General features: G+C 55.6%; 6 protein-coding genes across 6 annotated transcripts; 3 read left to right on the forward strand and 3 right to left on the reverse strand.

Moving 5' to 3' along the window:
- Positions 1-1,517: 1,517 nt before the first annotated feature.
- Positions 1,518-4,923, reverse strand: UV8b_02891 (uncharacterized protein; the record flags this gene model as incomplete). The annotated part of the gene is made up of 3 exons (XM_043140389.1): positions 1,518-4,427; positions 4,507-4,770; positions 4,921-4,923. The coding sequence occupies 3 exons, from the start codon at positions 4,921-4,923 to the stop codon at positions 1,518-1,520; spliced, it is 3,177 nt and encodes a 1,058-aa protein (XP_042996323.1).
- A 769-nt stretch (positions 4,924-5,692) lies between these two features.
- On the forward strand, positions 5,693-6,292 carry UV8b_02892 (uncharacterized protein; the record flags this gene model as incomplete). The annotated part of the gene is made up of 1 exon (XM_043140390.1): positions 5,693-6,292. The coding sequence occupies one exon, from the start codon at positions 5,693-5,695 to the stop codon at positions 6,290-6,292; it is 600 nt and encodes a 199-aa protein (XP_042996324.1).
- A 2,736-nt stretch (positions 6,293-9,028) lies between these two features.
- Positions 9,029-9,417, forward strand: UV8b_02893 (uncharacterized protein; the record flags this gene model as incomplete). Its single annotated transcript, XM_043140391.1, has 2 exons — positions 9,029-9,189; positions 9,297-9,417. 2 exons carry the CDS (start codon positions 9,029-9,031, stop codon positions 9,415-9,417), a joined length of 282 nt encoding a protein of 93 aa, XP_042996325.1.
- A 1-nt stretch (position 9,418) lies between these two features.
- On the reverse strand, positions 9,419-9,920 carry UV8b_02894 (uncharacterized protein; the record flags this gene model as incomplete). The annotated part of the gene is made up of 2 exons (XM_043140392.1): positions 9,419-9,424; positions 9,489-9,920. 2 exons carry the CDS (start codon positions 9,918-9,920, stop codon positions 9,419-9,421), a joined length of 438 nt encoding a protein of 145 aa, XP_042996326.1.
- A 723-nt stretch (positions 9,921-10,643) lies between these two features.
- On the forward strand, positions 10,644-11,244 carry UV8b_02895 (uncharacterized protein; the record flags this gene model as incomplete). Its single annotated transcript, XM_043140393.1, has 2 exons — positions 10,644-10,805; positions 10,975-11,244. 2 exons carry the CDS (start codon positions 10,644-10,646, stop codon positions 11,242-11,244), a joined length of 432 nt encoding a protein of 143 aa, XP_042996327.1.
- A 967-nt stretch (positions 11,245-12,211) lies between these two features.
- UV8b_02896 (uncharacterized protein) lies at positions 12,212-13,768 on the reverse strand (the record flags this gene model as incomplete). The annotated part of the gene is made up of 5 exons (XM_043140394.1): positions 12,212-12,227; positions 12,354-12,382; positions 12,608-12,907; positions 13,077-13,478; positions 13,589-13,768. 5 exons carry the CDS (start codon positions 13,766-13,768, stop codon positions 12,212-12,214), a joined length of 927 nt encoding a protein of 308 aa, XP_042996328.1.
- Positions 13,769-17,484: the final 3,716 nt, after the last annotated feature.

Consider the following 17,484-nt stretch of genomic DNA (forward strand, 5'->3'; position numbering starts at 1 on the left):
AAGACGAGCGTGGCCAACGAGAAGGCACCGCACCAAAGCTTATCCATGCCCGAGTCTTCGTATTTGCCCCTTTCTCGGGCAAGTTGCGGGCAGCCGTGGTTCTTAGTGGCAGGCAGCAATGGATGTGGTCAAGAAAAACATGGCCCCAGGGACATGCGCGGAGTTTTGCCCAGTTGTCGTGGGTCGGACAATGGGCATTGAAGGTTTCGGATGACCCGGCGAGAGACGATACGAGAAAGACTTGAATGATGATGATGATGAAGAAGAAGAAAGAGAGCAGCCAAGGCCCGAGAGCGGGGCATGCATCTTGTAAGCGACCCAGGGGCTCGCGCCGATCTGCGGACTGGTGGGCCAGTGCCCCATCTACGGTGGTGCGTCAGCCACGTTATGCAGCCACACGGCCGATGAGCCAGCTAGCTGGTTGTGGTTGGCTGTGGTTGGCTGTGGTTGGCTGTGGTTGGCTGTGGTTGGCTGTGGTTGGCTGTGGTTAGTTGTGCCTGAGAGGTGGTATTGTACATGTCTGTACCCGGCGGCGGTTGTGCTCGGGGGAATTGGAGATTGGAGATTGGAGATTGTGCCTGACTGAGCCGCTGGAAAACCCCCGCTTTCCCGGACAAATCCCCGCGCGCATTGACTGCAGAGATTTTTCTTTTCCTCTTCTTTTATTCCTTTCCCCCCCCCTTTACCCCTTTACCAAACTTCACATCCATGGTCCGATCATGCGAGCCGTGTCTTGGCTGGATGCAGAGTGCTGGGGGAGTCGGGACCCGAGCACCTAGGCCTAGTTGGTGAGGCAGGCAGCTCCTGCCTGCTCTGCCTCGAAGCTACAACCGTCGCGTCGCGTCGCGTCGCATCGCATCGCTTCACCGCTCCATGGCTGACAAGTGTGGTCCATGACTCTTCTCTTCTTCGTCACCCTGTGCTGAGCCGGGTCGGACCGTCGCCTCTTGTCAAAAATGGACACTGGTCGTGTGGGCTAGTGTGGGGAGGAAGGAAAGAAAAAGAAAAGAAAAGAAAAGAAAAGAAAAGAAAAGAAAAGAAAAGAAAAGAAAAGAAAAGAAAAGTCGAACCAATAATTGTACACCCCCCGACGGAGCGAAGCCTGGCCAGGCAGGCCTTTTCTCGCCGCCAACACTGTAAACCGTAAAATGACGCATCGTCATCCGGGCACGTAGCTATCCCGTCTGACTGACGCTCGAAATCTCACCTTTACCCCCTCGGGACAAACAACTGAGACTACACCGAGCTCTGTCTGCAGCTCATTCACTCCGCGGCTCTCCTCTCCCAAAAAACGCCAATGCAATTATCTACCGATATTCATTCTGCTGCCGAGCGCACGCCGCCAGCGCAAGGTCGCCACGGCAACACTCACTCCCCCAACTCTGAACCCAACCCCCTTCTTCCATCGGCATTTTCCCTGGCCATGCGTCCCCCACCCTTGCCTGATTATGCATCCAACACCAGCTCAACCGCTCCTGAATAACATGGCAACTGCGCTACATCTCCATTCTCCAACACTAAGCCTTCTTCCTCAGGTGAGGAGGAACCCACTTGCCGGCAGTGCGAGAGGGCAAGGACTCCTTCTCAGGAGCCGGTGAGCCCGTGCGCCCAACATCCTCTCGGCTCGAGCCCCCACGCTCCATAGACGCACCGGCCCCACGAGACGTTCCAAACCCTCTAGCTGCAGGAGGTGGCACGGTCTCTGATGCGCTCGGAGTGCCACCGGCACCGCCGGCCTTGGCAGTTTCACGATCGCGCCAGCTAGGCTTGCTGCCCGAGCCGGCGAGCTGGAGGCGGGGAGGACCGGACCCTGAAGTTCGGTCATTTGAGTCTGTACGCTCCATGGGAGGTCCAGAAGGTCCGGGGCGGGAAGAGGCAGCCGCGGCCTCGGCATTCTTGGATGCCTCTCGTTCGCGCCAGCTGCCGCCTCCGATAACTGGGGGTTTCCGCCCCTCCGGCGTTTCTGTTCTTGCCGGCAGTCCTCCCTTCTCCTTCTCCGCCTTGCGACGAGCCAGGGCTTCTTCCTCGCGACGTTGCTGGAGAGCAGCCTTCTCCAGCATCTCCTGACGCTCCTTGTCTCGCTGTTCCTTGAGCTTGGCGAGCTCAGCTTTTCTTGCCTCGTCACGCTGGCGTTGCTCCTCCTTTTCGCGGGCGGCACGCTCCTCGGCTTCCCGGAGTTCGCGCTCCTTCTCTTCGCGCTCTCTCTTTTCGCGCAGCTTGCGGTCGCGGACCTCCTTCTTGCGGGCCGCAATCTGCTTCTCCAGTTCGCGCTCAGCATCCCTGCGGCGCTTTTCAAACTCATCGCGGCGTCTCTCATGCAGAGAGCTCCGGAATTCTTCGTAGAACGAGACAAGACGAGTGAGGCGGTGTTTGAGCTCAACGCTTTCCTTGTGCTTCTCTTCGGCCTCCTTGAGAGTGTTGGCCTTGACCATCTCGTAGATCGCACGATCCTGCTCGTTCTGCCTGGCGTAGTCATCGCTCAGCTTCTTAGCCTCCTCCTTACGGAAGGCACGCTCCAGGTGATCGAATCGCTTGCCGGTGATGCGAAGTTTCTCGTTCACGTCATTCTTCTCCCGCTCGAGCTGGGCAAGCTTCATGGCGCGGAGACGGTTCGTGTCGAGATTGTCCAGGTCGTCCAGATCAATGTCGATGGCTTTGTCGCCCATCTTGAGATCCGCAATCTGCTTCTTAAGCTCTTCCTTGCGGACTCGATCACGCTCTGCCTGCATACGCTTGGCCTCGCGCTCCTTTTGCTCGGCAGCCAACCTCTTGTCCTCGGCTTCTTGAAGAGCTTGCTCGCGGAGGCGCTTCTGTCGCGCATTCTCCTTTTCGCGGCGAGCCTGTAGTTCGGAGGCTTCCTCCTTGCGCCTTTGAATGATTTCCTTGCGCGCCAAAACATCCAGACGCTCTTCCTCAGCGCCGGCCTTGGCTCGCTGCAAGGCGGCTCGTCTGGCGTCTCGACGCTGCTTGGTGAAGCTTGGGTCGATGTAGTGGCACGTTGTGTACAGAGACCGGGCGAGACGGGTCAGTTGTGAGCGAACAATCTCGGATGGCGTGCTCTGAAGACGCTGAACCGTGCCGGTCTCGGACTCGGCGGAGCCAGCAGCAGAACCAGCCTTGGAGGAGGAGAAGACGTCATTGTCAAAACTGAGGACGCCGGTGGCGTGATCCATGCGGATGGCAAGATCGCCCTTCTTGTTGCCATTCATGATGAACTTCTCAATGGTACTGCGAGTGACCTGGTAAGGCTCGGGGAACTGAGCAAGGCTCTCAACAAATGCCAAATCAACCGTTTCGTAGACCTGAGACAGCTGTTGGAAAAGTCGAGTGAGAATGACCTGCTGAAGTGGCAGAATGTACCGCTCCATCTCGGAGTCTTCGCCAATCTTGGTAAGGATGGGGGAGATCTTTTCGCAAATCGAGAGCGGGTGGAAGTCAACCTCCAAGATATTGAAGAGGTCCCGAATCTCAGGACGGGCACGCTGAAGGAGAGATTTAGACAGAGCATCACGGAAGAGTCTGTTACGAGTGGGAGCCTGTGTCATGCCGAGAAGATGGGTAAGACGCGAGTTCTTGTTCTTCTTTGCCTCGTCAAAGTCGACCATGGCGCCGCGAGAGCGAGACGTGCTGATGACAGGAATAGCCAAAGCGGACAAAAGGACGAAAGACGCCGCCTTTTGGAGATCGGCATCGGAAGCGGGAGGGTTATCGGCCTTCCTGCCCTGGCCAGTAGCGACCAAAACAGAAGACTGTCGAAGCAGAGAGTAGTATCTGGACCAAGCAGCAGCGTGGAACAGGTAGTTTTCGCCAACCAAGAAGATTCTGGTCAGTTTCTCGTAGTAGTTGGCCATCATGACATTCTTGGGCGGCCGCTTGGACAGGCTGAGCAGGGTGTGAATGTCCTCGACACTACGGAATGCCTCCTGCCACAGCTCAAGCTCGACGGCGACATTAAGCTGCTGAAAACGAGTTTCCAAGTGACGCTGCAAAGTGTCGGGATCGCTGAGGTTGATGGCATGAATCTGAGACGAGTACTTGGCGGCAGTCTGAACGTGGTTTCGGAGCAGCTCGCAAAGCCGTCGGAACTCAGTCTTGCGCGTGTACTTGAGGCAGAAGTCAAAGGCTTGGGTAGCTGTGCTCTGGTAGAGGATCTCGAGGCGAGCATTGTTACGGAGAATATCCAAGACGGTTCGGTATGCCTCCCAAAGAAATTTGAGCCAGGGAGTTACTATGGCGCGGTCGGTGCGATCACGGGACTGTTCGCCGGATACCGTGGCAAGCAGTATGGATTCCGGGGTCTCGGTAGCTTCCAAATCATCAATATTCGAGGTGGCTGTGGCTTCGAGGCTAGACTGAACTTCATCGGCTTTCTGCTGAGCTGCGGTAACTTTCTCGACAGCCAGCTCAATGAACTTCTTTAGGACTAGCTGTTCGAGGGGGGGTTAGAAAATCGCTGTCACTCTCCGCACGCCCTCTTCTTGCCTCGCCGTTGCCAGATCCACAAACCTCGATAGTTCCAATGTTGGTATTCTGCGAAATGTTCTTGTATTGGTAAAGTGCATCCTTGGCCAGTTTTCCCTTCTTCTGTTCCACAGACAACTCGACCAGCAGAAGCATCACGGGCTCCAGTGACACGATGGGGACATTTCGAGACCGTTTGCTGGTGATGTGTTCATGAAGAAGATTCAAAGCGGCGAAGGCTTGGTTGACGCCGATGAGCTCATGAGCGCGCTTGAGCACATTTTCGGGCTTTTGGTGCGGCGGAGGCGGCTATATTTGAGGTTTCATTTTTTGTTCATTAGTTATCAGGGCGATGCGTCGGATATCTTGCAATCACAAGTCACACGGAAGGGGGAGGGGTGGGTGGTCAAGGCAAGGGCGAAGATGTGGCCCAACTATCTTGGACTCTTCTAGACATACCATGCTGGGCAATCTCCTCTGCGGGCTGACTTGTGCAAAGCGAGGAGATTCGTGGGGCTATGCGTAGCCGTCACAGGCCAGAGTGCGTGTATAATGGGGCACTGAAGCACTTGTGGTGGTGATGCGAGGCACGGCAACTCGGAATTTTGAAATTTCGTCTGTGGACGCTGTGCGAGCGTCGAGGGGCTCCACCGACAAGCATGTCACGTGTGAATTCATGGGGAGCGATTACCTCATCTTCACGCACCAAATCTGGACTCCTAGGATATATAAGCAACAGGTTGGCACTCAAGCGATCTACGCTGCCATTCAAAGCATACACGATCTTGTGGTCAGCAATGAAGAAGCCTTTGCGGCATTATTTGGGGACTTGTTGCTGTTATCTGGCAGCCGGACTGGTCAGCTCCCAAGCGATCTAACGATCTTGTTGGTTCCATGTTGCTTCAATTCCAGAATAAAAATTTCCCATTCCCACTTGGTTGAATCTTGGAGTTAGTAGTAGTTGTTTTTTTTTTTTTTTTTTTTAAAAAAAAAAAAAAAAAAAAAGACGCGACGGAATTCATTGCTCTTGGGTTCAAGGTACGGATTAAAGTCTTGCTAAAGAGAGGAAGCGCAACCGGGATTGGATGATAGGGTCTCGAAAGAAACGTCTGCCCGATGCATCACGTGACTGTCGGACTGTCTCATGAGAACCCAAGAGGCTCCGCCGAGTTGAATTGATGTTCCAGGTTCAGAGCGGAAGCAAGATCATCGATTGTCCGAGTTTTTTCCCATGGCCGGTGAATCGTCGAGGCGATCACGTTCGCGGTCCCCAGCCTCCCGAGACTCTCGCCGCAGCCGAGGAGGTTTTAGATGGAAGAACACAGGCCGGAGAAACGATGAGCGAGATGCCCCAGGTGGGCGACGAGACGTTGGAGAATGCTCGAGAGACAGGGATAGAAGACGGGGACTCGACGAAAATTACGGCCGTCGCCAAAACACGCCCAGAGATCGAGATGGTGAAGATTCTCGAAGAGGTCCCGATAGACTACGATCTCCCCGGAGAGGCGACCGTTATTCTGGCGACAGAGGCAGTGGAAAGGGGTCCACGAAGGAAAGGCCTGCAGCCGCTGCTCCGGCAGGCGGCGGCGGCGAGGAGATGATTATTGTCCATGTCAATGATCGTCTTGGCAGCAAATCGGCTGTTCCTTGCCTGCCTTCAGACACCATTGGGCAGTTCAAGATGATGGTAGCGGCGCGCATCGGGCGGGAGCCGAGCCAAATCATGTTGCGAAGACAAGGAGAACGCCCGTTCAAAGATCACATTACACTGGAGGACTATGGCATCTCCAACGGTGTTCAGCTAGACCTGGAGATTGACACGGGTGACTGAGAGATTTGGCGGGCTCGCGGGCTCGCGGGCTCCGACCGTCGCCTCCCATGCTGCCGTGCGGCTCATGTATGTTATACCACTCGCTGGGTTGGGTACATCGGCCGTTTGGGGTGATGATGGCTCCCACGATGCTAATCGCCGGCTAATAGCGCGAGCGAACTTGATGGGCGGCGCGACATCCTGCTGACGCCAGCAAAAGGCGGCAGCCCGAAGCTGGCCGTCGCATGTATCCCGGGGCTCTTGTACGAGCTGGCGAGGCAATATATATATATATATATATACGGAAGCTTGGCCTGTGACTGTCCGATTGTCTGCCATGGCTATTTGTGGGCGGTGTCTTTCCAGGCTGCTACATACGAATCATCATGTCTGCCAGTGCAAAGGCCAGGGTGAAGATTGGGTTGGTCACGCGCATCAGGGCATGTACATTGCAAGAAACAGAAGCAAGGATCATGACACTTGTGTGTTTTTCCCCGTAGGCCCGCGGCCGCTTGTCGTTTTCGAGATGCCGACGTGCTTTTCCCTAGCGCCAACTGCCGGCACAATACAATCAGCTCGACAATGACGGGCATCCGAAGAGGGCAACCTTTGGCAAGGAGTCGACGGAAGCTCAGTCAACGGAAGCTCTCAGTCAACGGAAGCTCTCAGTCAACGGAAGCTCTCAGTCAACGGAAGCCTTCAGTCAACGACCAGCTCCAGCCCCTCGGCACTTGAGAGCGTGAATTTCGCACCAGCCATGAAAGGGGGTGGCGAGTGGCCGCGCTCGCTACCCGCCGCTCCCCGCCGCTACCAGGAGGCACTCCGTACCTACCTACCTACAGTACTACCTAGGTGCCTGGCGCTTTATTGCATTTTATCGCTTGGGAGTCGATTTCTGCAACCTGTGGGATCCCGTTTCTCGTCTTGTCTTTGTTTCATTTCCTGGCCGGGTTTGTGCCTGGCTGGACCCTGCCCTGCATCAGGCTAGGCGGCGTGACTAGCTACTGTAGCAGGCGACAAGGTCTGATTTGCTCGTCGTTGGCCCCTACACAGACGACACAAACGACACAGACGACACAGACGTTGCAGATTCGGAGGAACTCGGGGCTTCACCGTCATTTGACCACGAACGCTACGCTACATTCGTTTCGCTGACTTGCTTGTTTCTGTCCGTCCTCGGACCGGTCGTTGGGTGTAGAAACGAAACCCCAATCTGAGCCCCGGACATTGCACAGTACGTCCGTACAGCTGCAGACTTGAGCCGACTCGACCAGAACCAGCTGGACCAGACCCGACCAGACCCAACCAGACCCGACCAGACCCAACCAGACCCGACCAGACCCAACCAGACCCAACCGACCCAACCAGACCCAACCAGACTCGACTCTGCAGACCACCCGGCCCCGCTGAGCTGAGCTGAGCTGACGGGTTCACCAATTAACTTCAATGGACACTTTTGCCCGCCTGCCCGCCTGCCCGCCTGCCCACCGCTGTTTCTGGCCTGCTTCTGGCCGGTTTCCTGGCCGGTTAGGGCTGTAGGTTTGGGCCCTGTCGTGCCCCAGCCACTGCCACTGCCACTGCCACTGCCACCAGACGGATCCCACCAGACAGAATCCACCCATCATCCACCAGACACACCATCCTCACCAACCACCGCCAGCCGCCCTGGTTCCCGCCATCCCCATTGGCCCGCGCGCCTCTGTTCGCCCACCGCTGAATCGCTGCTTCGCTGCTTCGCTGCTTCGCTGCTTCGCTCCTTCCCAGTCCCTTCCCGCCAGCTCCTGAGTCCCGAGTCCCAACCCAACCCCGGCTTTTCCTCCACACTTTTTCTTTTTCTTCTCCTCGACGGACGGGCCTAACATTTACTGCATTGCTACATACTGCACTGCACTGCACTGCACTGCACTGCACTGCACTGCATAATACCTTCCCCCCACCACCGGTTTACGAATCCTGCCTTGGTCAACAAATCTCCAAATCTATCTCCCTTTCTCGCCTTCAACCAACCAGGGTCAAATTACCCAAGTCAATCAGGTCAGTATACTGTAGGGTTTTCCTCCTTTCTTCTTGGCATCATCATCTCTGCTGCAATCTTTTTGCCCGCCACTTCCTCCAGACGACAGAGGACGGCAAGCCACCACCGTACTCCCAAGCCGGCTCCCAGCATTGACGAATCGACGAGGGAACAGGCAAGTCTCGACTGGGCTGGGTCGAACAAACTTTGAGCGTGTCGCCTGGCTGGCCAGATTCTTTGGAGACTCAGTTTACCGGACCGCCGTCAACAACTGCGCTCTCATTTTGTTCTCTTTGCACCCAGCGGGTGAGCTCCGTTTCCCCTGGCCGACCCTGTTTATTGCCTGCCGCTCCACTTGTGTCGCCTCTCGAGACAAGCCTCTTTCTCAATCACCCTCATTTCCCGTCGGCCATCGGCCATCGTCGCGCACATCTTCACCCACTGTGCGTGTGTCATCCATCCAGCCTCTTCTCACCGAGGTCAAGACCAACCTTGACATGCCCAATTGGGTAACCCACAGCCATTGCCGACAGTCATTGTTCCACACAAAAGGCTCTCACCAAATCTTCTCAAATGATGCGCTAACGTTTGATTCAATCCTTGCAGTGCCATCCCTCAATCAACCTGCTTCTTCTTCTACTCTTCTCCCTTTCATCCGCCACGGTCGCCGGCGTCCCCCAACCGAGGGGCTTGATTCCTTTTCGCCTTGACTTGGTCGTATCCGCTTTCTGCCCTTGTTCACAATGGCTCAATATACGTCACGCGATGTCGGCGATCCGTCCCAAATCAAAAAGACCAAGCAGTCCATGGCCGATTTGAAGCTGAGGAGGCTGACGGAGCTCAACAACCGTCTGCGCGAGGACCTTGAGCGCGAACGTATTCCTGTCAGCATAGCTGCCAAGAGGTAAGTCACGGACCGGGCTCGGGAAGGAGACAAGTTGGCCGCAAATGATACCTCTCAGGGGTTGTGATTTGACCATGGCAAGGCTGACGCTTTCGGTTGAATGACAGCATAATTTCCTACTGCAACGGGACGAGAGACTACATGGTGCCGTCAGTATGGAACTCAGTACCCAAGGGTGAAGATCCATACGCCCCTCAACAATCCAGCGGCTGCTGCGCCATCATGTAAATCAGACCTTTCCGCCAACGGTTTCTCCCGCGGCACATGCACCAGCTCAACGACTTGTCATGACGGTGTACAAACCTTCGAATGCCTGTTTGTTGATCAAGTGCCGAGACTGCCAACGCTTGACCGACGGGAGCGTCGCACGCAACATGGCTGGCAGAAAACATGCTGTACTTTCTTTTTTTCTTTCCCTCCTCTTTCGAATTCAAAGCAGCGGCGAAGAGGCCAAGCATGAAGTATGGAAGAGAGAGACGCGATGGGGGCCCTGGAATGGGAGGCCATGTCTCGACGAGCGCATTGTACACTGGCCGGCATACCGCGCCTGAAGTGAGAAGGGGGGAGGGGAGCCGTGAATGGTTTTTTTCTTCTTGGGCGTTGGTAAATGAAGGCTCTGGTTTGTCTGACGCCGGTCGAAGTTGAGGGCAGCCCAACGCCACCTGGTGCTGGTTCCTGGCAAAACGCCGCCAAACAAGGGGGCAGCAACGTACGTACTTGCTCTTCAGCATATATTAATAGTCGGTTTTTTTTTCTTTCATGCTCTGGGTTTTTTGGACTTGTTTCTTTGCCCGCGGTCGGTTTGCTTTGTCCCGACGTGTTATGCCACGTTAGCTCTTTCTGTATATAGCAAGCACCACCAATTTGACCACAGCATCACCAAGTTTCGCCAAGCATCACCTCCAAGCATCACCAAGCATCACCAAGCATCACCCAAGTCGCCGCGCGCTTCCGCCAATCCGTCCCCGCGGACGGAGCCCCCTCCCCACGAACCCAAACCATGAACGGCTTGCTCTCCACCACGGCCCACGGCCCACCGCCCCAAACATCCAACCAGAGTCTGCATCTGCCGCATGCGCCCGTCGCTGCCCCCCCCCCCCCCCCCCCCCATCCTTTACAGAGCTTGCGATGCTTTACGCCCTCGCCCTCGCAAGTCTCGCCATTGACCGCGGCAAAACCAGCTCAGCCGCCAGAGCCAGACGCGCAAAAGGGCAGCGACTGACCGCGACACACTGCCAAACGACGACTTGGGCACGGTACAACGGCCCGCCAAACGAAAACCCCCCTCCCCAATCATCCCATCATCCCATCATCCCATCATCCTTCAGCACCACTAGCACAACCCAGAGCCGAGCCGACATCGCTCTCCGCCCGGCGTGCTCGCGCAAGCTGCGAAGCTGGCAAGCAAGCGGGCATCCCCCCCGGAAAGCAGGATACACCCCCGAAAACTAGAAATGGAAACGGAAACGGAAACGAAAGCGGAAATAGGAGCAGGAGCAGGAGCAGGAGCAGGAGCAGGAGCAGGAGTAGGACTGGCAGACGCCGCGGCGCCGCGGCTCCCCCGCGTGACGATCCGGTTCTGCACGCAGTGCAGGTGGATGCTCCGCGCGGCCTACGTACGTTTCCCTTTCTTTTTTTTTTTTTTTTTTTAAGTGCCCCCTTTTTGCGCGGGATAAGCGGAAGCAAGGCGAAAGCAAGGCGAAAGCAAGGCGAAAGCAACGCAAACGCAACGCAAACGCAACGCAAACGCAGGCTTAGAGACGCAGACGCTCACCGCCGCGGCAGCTCGCGCAGGAGCTCCTGTCGACGTTTCCCGCCTCGCTGGGCGAGGTGGCCCTGCAGCCGGCCACGGGGGGCACCTTTGTCGTGGCCATCCAGCACGAGGGGGGCCTGGGCAGGGTGCTGTGGGACAGGAGCGCCGACGGCGGGTTCCCCGAGACCAAGGAGCTCAAGAGGCGCGTGAGGGATGTGGTCGAGCCGCGCAGGGATCTGGGGCATGTTGATCGGCACGACGGGGCAGCGTCGGCCGCGGGGTGCCGAGACTGTAGCGGATGAGGAAGACTGGGAAGACTCTGGTTGCTTCGGGGCAAGATGCTTCCCTGGGGCTCCGAGGGGGCACTCGTTGCGTGCTGGGGAGAAACGAGCGTGGATGACGGGACCCAGGGACCCCGGGACCCCGTCGGGCAACAGGTTAAACAGTGTAAACAGTCTCAAGCTGGGCATCGTCGCACACGGTGCGCGGCAGTCGACATTTCACGTATATTGAATAATCAGCTAAAGAAACAGCCATTCGTCATGATGGAGAAGCGTTGAGCATTAACAGACGATCCGGGCTGCCCTGCAACAGTTCCCCCCCCCCCCCTCTTCCACCCCTTCACCCCCTTTCCTACCATCCGCTGAACCCCCCAATCTCCGCCGGCGCCCTCCCGGATTATACACTGGGCCGGAGAGCACTTGACGAGAAATGAAAAAAAAAAAGAAAACAGGAGGAAGAAAGAAAGAGAAAAAGGGGGAAAAAAAAAAGAAGAGAAAAAAAAAAACCTAAAGGTGCGACAGACGGTTTTATTTTTCCTCGATTTTTTTCCCCTTTTTAATTTTCTTCCTTGGTACGACCCGAGGTGACTGCCCCCTCGCCATGTTCGCAGCCCAAAAAGAAGAAGAAAGCAACAACAACAACAACAACAACAACAGCAACACCAGAGACGGCGCAAGAGAGCCATACTGTTGGACATGGGGAGGGTCGCGGCGTCGCAGTTCACGCAAGAGCAGATGTAGAGACGGCAGACTCGGTGACGAGCGAGGCAGGAGGGGGGATGTTGATTACAGGATTTCGACAAAGCGCGGTGGGGGAGAGAGAAACAACCGAGGACAAAAAGGTCAGACGTTGGCCAAACAAGGTCGTTGCTGTGGCTGGCTGGGCGTCTAGCAGGTCGGCGGCGGCGGTGGCGGCGGCGGCATGGAAACTGAACTTTCGTCGCAAGCCGTCAGGTTCGCCGGTGGTTGGGAGACCAGGCTTTTGTGTCTAGCGCCGTCCGAACCTAGAGAGAGCAATCATGTTCGTATAAACGCGTTCATCTTTGTGTGTCCACATGTTGGACAGCTATTTGGACTTGAACTTGGGAGTGACTGGTTTGCTACCGCTCCCAAGACCACCGTAAACGTACTTTTGTTTCTTCTCAGCAGGCTTGAGGATCTATCCGGCATGCAGTTAGCACTAGTCCAAGCATGTGAAGTCTCACGGGCTGCAAGCAAGCATCGTGCCAAAGGGGGGAAGAAGGGGAAAGAAGGGGGGAAAAGGGGAAAGAAAGGGAAAGAAAGGGAAAGAACAAAAATATGAAATAAAATATGAAATAAAATAAAATAAAATAAAATAGAAATAGAAATAAAAAAAGAAGAGGGGGCGAATAAAAGGACGAACCTGGAACGAGCAGAGCAAGCTCTCGTCCACGCTCATCATGGCTCCCGCATTATCAAACTCGCCACAGTAGTTGGGGGCGCTGAACAAGGTGACCAGCTGGCGCTTGGAAAAAAACTCGTAGCCGTCCTCGACGACCTGGTGGGCTCGGCAAATGAGGTCCATGTCGTGCTTTTGCAGGAACCGAGACACGACGTCCGGTCCAAAGGTGAAGGACACGCCTCGATCATTCTCGCTCCAGCCGGTGATGTCCTTGTCGGGATCTGACCACAGCAGATCGCAGAGCAAGCCGCAGTCGGGAATCTGCCATTCAGTTAGTATCATGGACCAGGAAGTGATTTGCCATGGCCTCGACCGAAAAGCTCCTGATGGGTTGCGGCGAAGCCAAAAAAAAAAGTTGGGGGATGGCTTTCAACTGCACAAGGATTTTCGGATTTTCAGCCCGGCAATGGTGAAAGGGGGGACACCTTACGTCAGTCGGTCGCATAACGCGTCGGATCTGCTCCATCGAGTTGAGGTCGGGGCTCAGACCGCCATGCATGGTGAAGATCTTCTCGTCAATGATGGCCGCAATAGGTAGACAGTTGAAGCAGTCGGTGAAGGTCTTCCACAGCTTGATGTTGTACCGACGCTTGCACTCGTCGTAGAAGCCGTAGATGCGGTTGATGGACGCGCACTCGTGGTTTCCCCGAAGGATGAAAAAATTCTCGGGGTACTTGATCTTGTAGGCGAGCAAGAGGCAGATGGTCTCGAGAGACTGCTTGCCTCTGTCGACGTAATCGCCGAGGAAGAGATAGTTGGCCTCGGGGGGGAAGCCGCCGTACTCAAAGAGCCGCAGCAAATCGTAGTATTGGCCGTGGATGTCGCCGCAAATCTGGCCGGGGGTCAGCGCAAAGTCCAGCTCTGCATCGCTCTCGCACGCCGCAGCATCAAGGTGGATTTGGTTTTCGCAAGTTTAAAAAACAAAAAAAAGGCAGGCAGTACCTTGATGGGAGCCTCAAGCTCGAGCAGGATGGGTTGGGAAATGAATATCTCGCGGGCTTTGGTGCACAAGTACCGGATTTCGGCCTCGAGCAACTGAACCTGCTTGCCGGGACGGCTGCCTCGCACCTCGAGTAGGCGGTCGATTATAGAATCGAGGTCGACCTCGTGTTGGTCAGCCATGGCGGAGGAATCCCAAGGGAGGGGTTATGCCCGCAGGTGCCGTGGGAGGTGGGCGGGCGTTGGCGCGTGGGAAAACGAGAAGCTATGGGATGGCAGGGCGATGTGCGAGATGTGGCGGCTTTCGGGGATTTGCGTCTGCGATACAGGCCAGAAGTGGAGTTGCTGATACGATGCACTTCGGAATTCTAGAGGGCGTCGGCGGTCAGTCAAGCCTGGGAGGAGGGTAAGGGGTGGGGGAAAAATGGGCCGAAAACAATTAGACGACTTCCTTTTACTTATCGGCGTCCTCAAAAAAAGGGAAAGGGAAAAAAAAAGAGGGACAGAAAGAGGCAGAAAGAAGACACACACATGGGGGAACAAAAAAAAAAAAAAAAAAAACACAGACACAGGAGAGAAAAAGAAAACCCCGATTTGAGGGGCGGGTTGCGCCAAGCCAGAACGAGCCCATGATGGGAAGTCTAAAGCGACTCGCAAAGGTGCAAAGGTGCAACGGGGCCAAACGGGCCAGCTGTCAAGGTTCTCTCCCCCTTCTCCCCCTCTGCCTTCTCCCCTCCCCAGGACATGAATGAAAAAATGATGGGGATGGAATGCAAATGCAGCAGAGTGATTGACAGCCGTCTGTCGCGATGGCAAGCGAGGACGGACACTTGGTTGAGGGCAAGGACGAGAGCCAAAACAAGAGACACGGTAGCAAAAATGCAGACAGACAGACATACGCGAAGTGATCACAGCTGAGCAGCAGGCGGCCTGGAGGGCGGCGGAACGAGCCGAGGTGAAGCAGGTCAAGAAGGCCAAAGGATACGGATTCGACGAATCTGACGGGGTCAAGATCAAATGTGCATAGACAGACGCGGCGGCAAGTGTGTCTGTATCGTCGGGGTCGGGGTCGGGTCGTGGTCGTGGTCGTGGTCGTGGTCGTGACGTTGGCTCCGAGGGCAGTGGCCGGTAGGAAGAGCTTTGGGCAGGATACCTGGAAGCCGATGCTTTTGATGTCGGTACGCAAGGCGTGTTACGGGGGACACGGAAGCCAAAACGAAACGGCGCGATGGTCGTCTTGCTGTTGCGTGTTGTTGCGTGTTGTTGCTTGGTTGCTTGGTTGCTTGTTAATTGCTGCCTATTGCTTGTTGCTTGGTGCTTGGTGCGCCGGAAAAGGGTTTCGTCGTCAGAATAGGGCCTGTTGGGCTGTTTCGTCGCGGATTGAGAAGAAAGATGTCGCTTTCTTATTCTGCTGGTGCACAGGTTTGAAGGGGGAAGAAGCTGAGCCTCTTTTTTTTTTTTTTTTGCCTGTTTTTTTTTCCCGTCGTGTCTTCGTCCTCTTTTTTTTTTTTTTTTTTTTTTTTTTTTTTTTTTTTTTTTTTTTTGGCAAACCAGTTTTTTCCATCAGACCAGACCTTTACTGTACGTCTCTTCCCCCCCTCCCCCAGTGACCGGGGACCAACTAAGGTCTGACCTGGCCTGGCCTGGCCTGGCCTGGCCTGGCCTGGTTCGGGTCTGGGTACGTTCAATAGGTACCTACATGTACTAGTGTGCGGAGGATGTGCCGAGTACGGAGCACTCAAGGCTCACAGAGGCAACTGGAAGGCCTGGGCTACAGGGCACTCGAGGCTGGCACCGGGCTGGCTGGGGGCACCGCTCCAGTTGACCACATGTACTGCCGCCGGGCCTGTCAGCGGTGCAAAACATTGACCCCACCAGCCAGAGGACGACAACATAGTTGACCGCCCAGCAGCCATCACCACCCGTGCCCGACCTCCGGCACCTACCAGATGTCAACACATACCTAAGGTATGTACTATGAACCTATGTAATGACCAGGCCAGACCTGCTGTCATGAACAGGAACCCAGCACTGGCTGCCATTACATACTGCCATGGCAGCATCAATGATGCCAGCGACAAGTCGGCACCAGACTGCCACTGAAGGTGGTGCTCTGTGCCTTGCGCTCCGTGCTCTCAATGCTCGACGATGATCAAACGGCGTGCCGCGCACGGAGTACGCAGCATGCTAAGCCGTCCTCGTGCGGGTCCCTGTACCTCTTGTCTTTCCCGTCGTCTTCAACCTCTTGCCATGCGGCATGGCATGGCATGGCATGGCATCGGCAGCCAGCGCAGTCAGCAACGAGGCGAGGTCTGTTCAGGTTGCGATCATTTAGTGCATCCAAGTGCGGAAACTGAACCTGCCCATTCCCCAACTTTCTACTCGCACGTTCCAACGGTAGAAGAGGGGGGAAGGGGGGGGGAGAGCAAGAAAAAAAAAAAAAAAAAAAAAAAAAAAAAAAAAAAAAACGGGAAGCTTTGTTGGTACGTGTATGAACAAGCGCATACGCAAGTGACTTGGTGTTGACGGCACACAAGGTAGGTACCTAGGTACCTACATAACCTACGGACGTTCATCCGTACTATAGTTCAACTCGGGTCTACCAAGCACGGGCTACCAACCCCCCTCCCACCTGTGATAACAATGGCATCTTGATGTTTTGGTTGATTCATGTTGACCGGTCCAACCAGTTCTCCAGCCGCCACGCACTGCCACGGGACTGGGCGCCCGCGCGTCGAAGCCGAATCTGGTATTTGCAAGCTGATGTGCAGTTCAAGTCGCCGGCTGGCCACGCCGCCTCGCGCACACGTCGCCGCAGCATAGTCCATGGAGCCCCTCCATTGGTACGGAGTACTGGCTACTGGCTACTCCTCTTAGGTAAAAACTGTACCAGGTAGGTACCCGTGCCCGTGCCAAGGTGTCATCCCACGGCTTGGTTGGGCCGACTTGAGCCGCCAAAGAGCACACCTTTGAATCCAGCAGATAAAACACAGACGTACCTTTTTCACCGGCTGCACCAAGTCTTTCACCTGCTGCCCCGAACAAACGACCGGGTCGGCTATTGACCAGTGGTAGTGGTGGTGACGCAAGACTGCATGTATGTATGTATGAATGTTGGTATGTAGTGGTTGGCCCGAACCCACCAGAGAGACAGAGAGAGACAGACCCTCAACAGAAACCTTGGGTACATACATGTACCTTACGTTACCTGGGTGCCTGCAACCACCCAAGTAACACGAGATTCCCCCTTGCGTCCGTCCGCACACTCACGCCAGCAGCCTTTTTTCCTTTTTTCCTTTTTTGCTTTTTTGCTTTTTTCTTTCCCCCTTTTTTCCTTCCTCCTTCTCTTCCCTCCTTCTGTCCTTTCCTTCCCCCATTTCTCTTTTTTTTTCTTTCCTTCTTTTTGCTCGTCAGACGCACTCGGCTAGAACTGGCACCACGGCCTGGATTGAGAATTAAGCCAAAGCCCTGGACCCACCCCCCCCATCCACCCGCTTCAGCCAAAACCTCATAGGCCACTAGACCACTCGACCTGATTACCTAAGGTTTTTATTCCCGACGTCTCCAGGACCGACTGCGCGTGTCCGGTAACAGGTCTGGTACTTGACTGCTTCGTCAGATGTTCAGTCACGAGCACCTCTTCCGCAGCACCACCCTAGGTCTGCCGCGGGCAGGCACCGTGCCCTCGCCATCCTCCCCTCCAACTCGTAAAGCAGTTTGAGGTGGCAAATCAAGCGCTGGGTTTGCCTGGCCGGCTAATGGACCGAACGGTTTGAGCTGCCATCTTTGTCGCGCCTCGGTCCTTCCGTCCGGCATCGCGGCACCGGGGACGGACATGGTCCCCCGGTGTCCCCCGGTTCCCCCCGTCCCCCCCAGGTATATGACGTAATACAGACTGG

Source organism: Ustilaginoidea virens, chromosome 2 (assembly GCF_000687475.1).
Source record: "Ustilaginoidea virens chromosome 2, complete sequence".
NCBI lineage: Eukaryota > Fungi > Ascomycota > Sordariomycetes > Hypocreales > Clavicipitaceae > Ustilaginoidea > Ustilaginoidea virens.